Raw genomic sequence first — 10,139 nt, 5'->3', positions numbered from 1 at the left:
CTTTAAAATACACGGAAACTCATTACGGCACACGATACATCATCAAAAACGCATTTTGTAGAGACGTCTTCTGAGTGACGTATGCGGAAGTGTATTTTTTCTGCTTGATTTGACTGCTTTGCGGATTCAGATAATTCATTCATTTCTTCGGGGTTTTAATGTTTTGTTTGAGACAGATGAAAGTCTGTCCTGTAGTCTTAAGGCAGTGAAAGTATCCTCGGTCGCGGTATTTATTTATTTATTTATTGTTTTGTTTTGTTTTTTTTAACCAACGTCCCTCACGCCGAAACGAGCCAGCTGCACATCAGTGAACGATGCGTTTTAGCATGTTAGCACGTTTCATTCATTTTGGCTAACACTAGCTTCGGCGCTCGACGCTCACCTGATCGGGGTTTGGCCGGTTTCGTAACATCAGGTACTCTTTAGCAATGAAATAAAGCGGCAGGCGGATTTGATATCCTTTGAATTGAGAAACTACAGCCCCGTCTTTAAACCTCCCAGCTGCTGTGACATCAGCCTGTCTGTAGACTGAATCGGGTTAGCGGCGTTGAACACTGAATTTTATCTGTCATGGATTATGAACATAAAGCGAAGACAGTAGCTGACTGCTTGATGGGCTACAAGACGGACGAGTCCGGATGGAAAATCTGCAAGAAATCGGTAAATGTTTGTTGTTGTTGTCTGACCATTTCATCTTCTCGCTCTCTAACACATTGTGTGGTGTGGAGAACCAAAGGTAGGCTATCTGACTTCATATGGCCTTCCTCACAAACAGCCCACCTGACATTAAAAGCTGTTACCAAACTTTTTCCAAGTAGTTGGTGTTTGCCCCGAGTGAGCTGACAACAGTAGGGTGAAATGGAAACTACTAAAATGCTCTCCGATGCTTTTTTGAGTCCTTAATTCTTCCTTCTCTGGGGTTAGTGAGCTGCTTCTGATTTCTGTTTGTCTTTTCTTCATGACTCAGGTTTCTTTTCCAAACCACAATGTGTTTAAAGTAGTTTTGTTTGTTTTTTTCTGGTTGGTATGTGAAAGTTGGTTAGATGTGTCTTTTGCACTTTAATAGACAGTTAACAATCACAGTTTTCCATCAGAGAGCGAGCAGAAGGTGTGCTGTCAGATTTTAACCAGCTGCACACAAATGGGCTGATGTGTTCAGATCAATTCATGTGATGGAGGATTGATTTGGAGTCATGGAGAATAAACAATATGCAAGAATAATTCAATTGGGATATCTTTCTGTCATTTTTGCACTTTATTTTCCATGTAAAATAAAAAATTGTTAAGCCAAACAAACATGTTCCCTCAGTTGTGGATAATATGATCTGGCTGGGCATCTCTGTAGCACCATAAAATGCATGGCGCTGACGAAGTTGACACATTTCACTTTTATGAAAGTTTTGCAGCTCCTGCACAGTCAGTTGGAGCTGGAAACACTCAGCTTGGACTGATAAATGTTGAATTCTGCTGAGCCAGCAGAAGGTTGGGTCAGAATTTAGACCCAGCTTTTCTTGAGTTAATAGTCCAGGCAGGTGATAGTGGTGAATGGTGTTGAGCCATGTTTTCTTGTTTCAGTGTCCTCCTTCCTACCAGTCGCTTATTTGAATGCCCCTGCCTGTCTGAGTATTGTTGTTGACCATCTTATCCTCTTCATGGCCACAGTTAATCATCTGCCAAAGGCTACTTCCTGCAGGATCATTTCCATGTCACAAAGACGTTGGCGGCTTGAATGTATTACAGGGCTGCAGAACTTGTACAATTCAGCCATGTAGACATTCCTGCATTTCCATTAGCTTGTGGAATTGCAGATGTTTCCTGGACTAAATTTGAAACTACGTTGTGGAAATTTCCAGAAATGCCATTATAGATGGAAAAGCAGAGCTGACCAGACACGTTGATTAAAGTTGTTAATAAGAACACTTACGTTGACTTAATGATAGGTTGCAGTGAATTACTGTCAATATCAGGTGCTCCCTGGATCTGGACTGTCTGAGATGAGGGGCAAAATCTTGTTTTCCTTGTCTGTGTTCTACCTAATGACTGATTTTTTTTTTTTTTTTTCTTATTTTTTTTTTTTTTTTTAAGATTTAACTGGTCACGTCTGCTTACCTATCCTCATCACAGCTAATGCTAAATTTGACTAGTTAACTGACTACAAGTAACCGAGTTAAGGGACTAAAGCCGGTCATGGCCAATAGTCAGCGGATCAATTGATCACCAGTGATGGGGAAACTCTCTCACACACTTAGTCTTCAAATAAAACTGCTGAAACACAGTTTATTTATTTATTCTTGAATTTTAAAGTGTAACTGTGCAATTTTTATTTTATTTTTTTCCTAGAACGACGTGGTTGTGTCCTGGCGCCCCTCTTCAGAGTTTCCTGGGAATGTGTGAGAAATCTCAAATTCTCTTCATATTTCTCATTTCTTAGTAATTTCATCACCAGTTGAACATCGATGAAATGCTTTACTACATGCATGTTGTGGTGTAAGACGTAGTGGAGTAACGGTCTGACCTTGTACCTGTAATTATGACCACTTCTTTATGATCCTACCCATTGTTTGCTCCACGGTAACACAAACGGTATTGCTGAAATAAAAGCAAGATGTCTGTCAGGAATAAACACATGTTCAACCAATGCTTCTTAAGCTTTTACAAATCGTTGTAGAGATTTTACAGAAGGAAATGGTGGCAATGAACACAGCTCCAGGATTGGCTGATGCTGTGGCTGACTTCAACAAGATAAAGATAACACCGGGATAAATGAAGTGTTATTTAATGTGGGGCAACAATACAGAATGACAGCATATATTGGATAATTGTTTATTTTTCTGAGGGCCAACATTAGCTGTGAGTTGAAGACAGGTTGAGTTTAGGCCTACCCCTAAGGTTTAGATGAGGTTGTGGGATACCGTAGAAACCTTGGTCTATATGGTGATAACACAGGAGAGCAGGGATGAGCAGAGGGCCATTGGTCAGGTTCAACCCCAGCCTGCTTCTTCGGACTACGTCTTACTGGTACAGGCTCTATCCGGTGATCCACTGGGACACCCACTAACATTTGAATCCATCCTGATCCAAACTATGACCACTCCATAATAACCTCAACACATCAGAATCAGAAACACTTTATTCCCTCCCTGGAGGGAAAATCTGCAGCTTGGCAGCTTATCTTCTAATTCATGACAGTAGAATGAAATTTTCTGTCCTTTACGTTTCCTTTTCATTCATAAATTATGTTTCCTGTTGAAGGAAGACATCATGGACGTTTTTTGTTGTTTGTTTGTTTTTTCTCAAGTATACAAGCTCATTGTGTGTGGAGTTGCACTGTTGATCTGTGGTCAGGGGTTGAATTATTTCGCTGTCTGGGGATGCATGAATCTAATTTGAAGCAGTCATGCTGTAATGATTCACAGCACTCTCCTGTTTGTCTCCATCCTGATTTTTCTTTCTGCAGTTATAGAGGTGAAGGGATTGTCAGTGGCAGCCTGGAGAAGGTGTGGGAGTGCCTGAAACCCGTTCCCAACGGGCACCGAGTGAAATGGGACAACAATGTCAAAAAGTTTGAGCTTTTAGAGCAAATCACAGAGGTTTGTTACCTTCTCTCCTTTGGAGACAATGCTGTGCTCTGATCATCCTGTTAATTAATCCGATCATCACTCCATACAGAAAACACATTTGTCTTTATTTTCATCAAAGGTTGTCTGAACTGTTTTAAAGCTGCGCCTGGTATTTTAACATACAAGTCTGCAAACTAACTTCAAACTTTGATGTCTAGAAAATGATTTGACGTCGTCTGTTCATTCCTCGATGTCACTGAGGCTTTATTTGAGACACTAAAGGACACAGCCCATGTATTCATTTAACTTCCTCGTGTTGTGTTTGTTCTTTGTGAGTTACCCTTCCCAGTTTACTCACATAGCTAAATTGGGTCTAATCCGCAGATATACTTGTAAAATCAAAGTCTCATCATGTGCAGCTTTAAATAAGTAGATGTGATGTTAGAGGTGATATCCATTTTTTGCTTTAGCTTTGTTTGAGTACATTCCCTTGTCTCCCACTCTCGCACAGGACATCTCTATCTGCCGAACAGTCACGCCCTCAGCAGCTATGGGGATCATAGCTCCCCGAGACTTTGTAGATGTTATTTTAATTAAGCAATACGAAGATGGCACCATTTCATCGAATGGTGCGTAAATGACCCATTGTCTTTTTTTTCCTTCCTGTACTTGTTTCTATTTGTACTTTTTTTTTTTTTTTTTTTTTTTTTTTTTTACATCACACAAAAATCTGGTTCTTTCTTTCTTTTCTTTCAGTGTTTTATAACCTTCAAACAAAATACCTGAGAAGATTTCAATCAACTATATGGAAATATGGGACAGACTCATAGGAAATAGACCTATACTTCCCAAGCCATCAAAATGTACACATCCTGATGGCTAAAACATCTTTTAGCCTAAGACCTACAGTCTTCCAAATGTTACCTATGTTAAAATGGTGGAAGTTAACAAACGACTGAAAGTAAAGTTTACTCCTGAAGTTGATGTTGAAGCAGGAAAAATAGTCAGTGTGAGAATATTTGCCTAAAAGTATCTGCCCCTAACGCCAGATAGTACAAGCTGATTAAGAGGTGTAGAGGAGTCGGGCCCCTGACATGTAAGGGTAGTTTGGGTGACCAAGTAGGGACATACACAATATTCAGCAGGTGGTCATAATATTATGGTTGATGAATGTGTAATCTTCTTATAAAAACATACAGCACATAAAGGACACAATCCCTCACCAGCTTTCCAGCCACAGAGACTGTGTGTGGTCGAATCCGTCCTGAGAAAGCCAAAGTTGTGTTGTGTCGTCCTTGTGGGGTAGAGGGATTTCTCCACTGCACCACCTGGGCTGTAAAAAAATCTGTAAAAGTTTAATTTACTTTATCTTTGCTTTTGCAGTACAGTGGAAATATTTATGGGAAGGAACTTGTACTTATAGTCTTTTGTTGTTGTTGTTTTGTTTTTTTTTTTCATGGACAGTGAGCTCTAATTTGGTTTCCTTTCTATCTGGAAGCTATTGGTGTCACTGGTTCTCTGTCAGAAAGGTTAAAGTTTGGCTGCGCTTGGCCACAGGCATGAAGTGTATCATGGGAAACACTCAGCTCTTTTGTGCCAGCTCTTGCTTTTAGAGGCAGACTGCACACACGGTTTAAGGGGTAATCCCATTTGTTGCAATCCTGCTCTTGTTTTTTCAAGTTATTGATCAGTTCTGCTGGTCCTGATATGCAAATAATGGAAAAAGAAGAAAAAATACAAATCCATAACATTTGCAAGAAATGTTAAATAGTTATATATTTATGATAATTTGCAGAGAAGTGAATGGGAACCATTTGTTTACACAATTCTGATTGATGTGTTCTTTACATTATTAATACTTCAGAGATCAACCTTGACAAAAAGGTGATGTACAAAGCTGATGTCCATTCAGTACATTTCCCACAGAAATGTTACACATAGATATTTATGTGTTGAAATTATATTGCTATGTACAGGACAGTGACTAAATGTGCTTTGACGCTCAGACAAGTAAGAAAAACCCAAACTGATTTAAAATCTGCTCATTCCCATGACTCAGAAATTCACTCTGTGAGAAGAAAACTGTAATCAATGGAAATGGTGGATAGAAAGATGTGACGCTTTTCCACATTGATTTGCACAGACATATCAATATGTAGTTAAACTGTCAGTTTATCTATCTTGCACATATGCGAGTAATTTAGCAGACAGCTGACTGTGAATATATTGTTTTGCTTTTACTCCATATATATATATATATATATATATATATATATATATATATATATATATATATATATATTCACGAGCACCTAAGAAGCAAACTTCTGCTCTGCTTGTTATGAAAAGCTACACACTCGTGACCCTGCACTACAAATGTTGACTGACAAATGGGCGTATGTGTTCTATTTCACGTCACACAGCTGCTAATACGAGTCACCCGGGCTGTCCTCCCCAGTCTGGTTACGTGAGAGGATTCAATCATTCATGTGGCTGCATCTGTGTCCCAATCCCCGGGTGAGTGCATTAGCCCACCAACATACCACGTTTGAAGAGTGTGCGCTCATCAGAGGTCAGATTCATCTGCTTCTCTCTTTTTGTGTAACAGCTTCTTTTCATTTTTTTGCCCCCTCTGTTTCCAGAGAGCCAAACAAAACCCAGGTGTTCAGCTTCTTCCAGACAGACCTGGGGGGCTTTCTCCCCCGCTCTGTCGTTGACTCATTCTTCCCATCCAGCATGGCTGAATTCTACAGCAACCTGGCCAAGGCTGTGAAATCTATCAAGGACCTTTGACACCAAGTTAAGAAATCTACCTTCAAATGTGTTGTTTAATTAGAATCAAAATTTGACAAGTGAGCAAGTGTTGGTGGTTGGGTTGGGCATTATATTTGCGTAGTAGAAATGATCACAGGTTTCTTGCTCACGGATATCCCTCTGTGAGAAGTGTGGCGTGTTGTCTTTTTTTTTTTTTTTTTTTTTTTTGGGGGGGGGGTCAGTGTTTTGTTTTGTTTTGTTTTGTTTTGTTTTTTTTTTTTTGTGTGTGTGTGCGTGCAAGTTTTTAGACTCATTAAACACCACATTTAGGCCTGTGGCCTCCTGAATGGCCTGGCCCAAAGCCCGTAGTCCAAAATCAACAGCAGTGTACGCACTGACATGATCAAACAATCATTTGGAGTGTTTCATTGGAAGATCCAGTTAGAGCTTATCCACGTGTAATGTTTTCGGTCCTTTACTGTATCCTGTGTCACTACAGGACAACTCAGTACTCAAACCTCTGATTTGAGAACAGTGTACACGCTGAAAAAATAACGAGGGCTTCCACTGAATTCAACTGGTCTTTCCGTATGACTGTCTGTCACAGGTATTAGATGCCGTAATCAATGTAACTACAGTAGATGTCAAATCTTCTTTTGTACATGTGCTCAAAGTGTAGAATATGTTTCCTTTTTTATCAGACTGACGTGGCACCAAACATTCCTCTTCTAGAAACTACTAATTGTCTGCAGTGAACATGCATGTTGCACGGACTTCATTCACCCTATGCTGGTATAAGATTGTTGATATGGAGTTGTCCCTCATACCTCATATATTTATTTGTGTACTTGAAGTGCCACAGTTTAGCTCATCTCCACTCACTCACTCATAACTGTGAATATGTGCCTGGGGTGTGAAGACTGAATCTGACCTGCTCTGTACTCTCGCCTGATTGTCACAGAGGTTACCATGTGTAGTATAGTCTTGTCAATCACACAGTGGCCATGGCTCTGTAACGCATAACCTGCTTCATGGTCTAAAATGAGCGTCATGTTGTACTGAGGTAGACTAAATACAAAGACCATTGACTCATAGGGAATGTGTGAGACGCAGAGCCATTTTCACATGGACTTCAATACAATCTGTCTTCATTTTACGAGTGCAGCTGCCCCCAGATGGTCCTTAGACAGATTGCAGTTTGAAAGCACTTAATCATTTGCTTCACTTTTCAGACCCAGAGTCTGAAACCTGAAACCGCAGCCTTCTTTTCTATAGCCAATGAACAAAGTTACCTTTATCCAGGGCCTGGCATGCTCATCAATTCTTCGTTTTTTGAAATGGCATATATATTTATGTGTTACAGATATGTGCTTTTAAAATAAAAAAAAAAATCTAATATTGTAAACGACATAAACACACCTCACATGAGGTGCTGTTTTTTTTAGGCTGTTTAACTAAGCAATAATTCAGGAAACACTTTTTTTCGCATTCCAGATACCGGCCACTCACAGTTGTGTTTCAGCAAACTCACTTCTGTTTTACACAAAACAGCAGCGTAAGACGTGATTAATAGATGTCTCTGAATTTCCAAATCAATCTGGAGACCTTTTAAGATGCTATGTAGGGAAAAATTGGACCTGTGCCCATCCCACTTGTTAAAATGCAGTAAGATAATACATTTGTGGAAGAAGAACAACTCAGGATATAGACTGGTGCTCTAGGTGGGTTTGTTTTTTAGCATAATCATGTTTTCAGCTGATAATGTAAAAGTGCACTGGATGGAAATGGTTAACTTTTATCTCTGTCCTTCTCTCAAAATGAAACGAGCATACGACACAAAATAACTTAAGATACATAATGCATGAGATGTCTCAGTGAAGAAAACAATACACGTTTTTAAAAAAAAAAACTTTGTTTAAATTTTTTTGTTTGCATTTGTCCTCATAGGTTTCAGGGTGGGTTCTATTTGAAGGTGTAGTTGCTCTGGTGCATGATCACTGATTATAATTGGGTGAATACTGGTGTAGATTTATTTTTTTGTGCCAGAGTTTGTTTGACAGAAAAAACTCACTTTGGTGCACTGAGGAGAAGAAGGCCTGCGACTGCTTAATCATAGCCGCCACGCCTTCAAATTTCTTTTTTTTAATTGACCCAAATGCACCACCGCCACATCTCTCCACCTTCACAGCACATCCTGTGTGATGATGGGTGCAACAGCGGGGGGAGTGGAGGAAGTGGGGTGGTCGGGGGATCCTATTGGAGTTATTTACTCGCAAGAGTGCGGCCTTGAAAGTGACATCACATCAGGCACCAGGTCAGAGTCAGAGAAGTGTAGTCGTGAGGAATAAGGCGGCAAATTACCGGAGAAAAGGTAGACTGTCAGCCAACTCCAGTGTTTCCCCTACCATTATATCAGGTGGGCGCCCCGCCCCCCCAGAAGGTGAAGTTAATTTAATATAATTAGATTTTCTATATAGGACCAGATCACAACAGACGTCATTTAAGGTTAGTTTTCCTACAGAAAGCTACCTTGTGCTTTTATTAAACAACATATTAATGTTATTTATTTTATTTACGCGACAGAATGTCATTTCTGTCTCTCCATGTTTGCACAGTTCTCCTCTGTGCTCTGTATCACGCACGGCGGAGTTCCGCCTCGATGCGTGCACACACAGGCGAATGTCGAAAAATGTCACAAGAAAAGCAAAGCAAAATATCAGTGTTTTTTAAACGCTCACAGGACCCCTGTGGGACCCCCCCCCCCTCAGGCTGCAATCCTAGGGAAACACTGGAATTGGTGATGAATACTAATACTCGTTAAAACTACTGCAACAGGTAGGAAATCAGTCTTTGGGTGGTGTCCTAGAAAAGTTTCCTCCTTGCGGCTCAAGCAGACTCGATGGGTTGTTCTGCTGGGGGACTTCCATGTGGATGACCTAGAGGTGCGTGTTTGGCAGGAGCTCACAAATCTGAACCTTCTGTTAATAGACTTAGGACTTAGTCATAGTTTAGCCACGGCAAACATGATCACAATCGATCATACAGCCATATGTCCTGTCCTGTGGGGCGAACAGAAGGCCAGACCTGTCAGCTGATCACTGCCTGGTGGTAAATTTGGTTTGGGTTAGATCGTAAACTACGGTTGGAAACTGTCACGCTGAAGGAGGCTCCAGAAGAAGCCGAATGGTCCCACAGAGGAGACGACTGTAGTGTGGCAGAAGTTTGGGGTAGATATGAATCAGTTCAGAGACTCTGAGATCTCGTGCATCACTCTGGCAGAGGTCGGTTTGGTAGTTACGAGGCTCTGCGGTGGCAAGGGGTTGACTGGTTAGGAAGAGACTCGCATTGACGTGCTGAAGGCTCTACTGGCTCTACTGGGACAGTACCTGGGGAGCAGCAGATCGGGTTAGTGGTTTATTATGTCATCCATTTCTTGTAAAATCCAAATGAGAGCTGTTGTTGGTGACTTTTGGACTTTCCTGAGGTTGTCCTGGGTCTAATCCTTTTTGTGATATTCATACACGGTTTGTTGAGATGCAGTGCGTTTCACGTCTTTGTTTGATTCAAACGATTTGGGGCGGTCTGATTCATGTAAACATGACCTCCGGTTGTCACTGGGACGATTGACAAGCATGGGATCACAATCTGTGCCGAAGTAAACACTAAAGTAGGGGAAAGGTTTGATGACTTTAACTATGATTTTATCTGTTAGTACCAGGATCTGCTTGGAAAAAACAAACTGAAAAAAAAAAATGTATCACTGTACTCTTCATACACCGAGGCTGACTTTGGAGGAACAAAGGAAATGCTCATATGACGTTTGAG

General features: G+C 40.7%; 1 protein-coding gene across 1 annotated transcript; it reads left to right on the top strand.

Annotated features, from left to right (window-relative positions):
- Positions 1–192: 192 nt before the first annotated feature.
- Positions 193–6,504, top strand: stard5 (StAR related lipid transfer domain containing 5). Its single transcript, XM_029498860.1, has 6 exons — positions 193–660; positions 2,341–2,390; positions 3,458–3,590; positions 4,072–4,189; positions 5,984–6,077; positions 6,203–6,504. The coding sequence occupies exons 1-6, from the start codon at positions 571–573 to the stop codon at positions 6,351–6,353; spliced, it is 636 nt and encodes a 211-aa protein (XP_029354720.1). The 5' UTR covers positions 193–570; the 3' UTR covers positions 6,354–6,504.
- Positions 6,505–10,139: the final 3,635 nt, after the last annotated feature.

This window comes from Echeneis naucrates, chromosome 3 (assembly GCF_900963305.1).
Source record: "Echeneis naucrates chromosome 3, fEcheNa1.1, whole genome shotgun sequence".
Taxonomy (NCBI): Eukaryota; Metazoa; Chordata; class Actinopteri; order Carangiformes; family Echeneidae; genus Echeneis; species Echeneis naucrates.
The sequence above is the reverse complement of the archived record's forward strand: the minus strand, read 5'-3'. Positions and strand labels throughout refer to the sequence as shown.

What these genes read in the sequence shown, in the direction of transcription:
- stard5 (XM_029498860.1), top strand. Translation starts at nt 571, where the DNA reads ATGGATTATGAACATAAAGCGAAGACAGTAGCTGACTGCTTGATGGGC. An exon ending in TTTTAGAGCAAATCACAGAG is followed by an intron (nt 3,591 to 4,071) that starts GTTTGTTACCTT and finishes ACTCTCGCACAG; the next exon opens with GACATCTCTATCTGCCGAAC. An exon ending in TGGCACCATTTCATCGAATG is followed by an intron (nt 4,190 to 5,983) that starts GTGCGTAAATGA and finishes CACGTCACACAG; the next exon opens with CTGCTAATACGAGTCACCCG.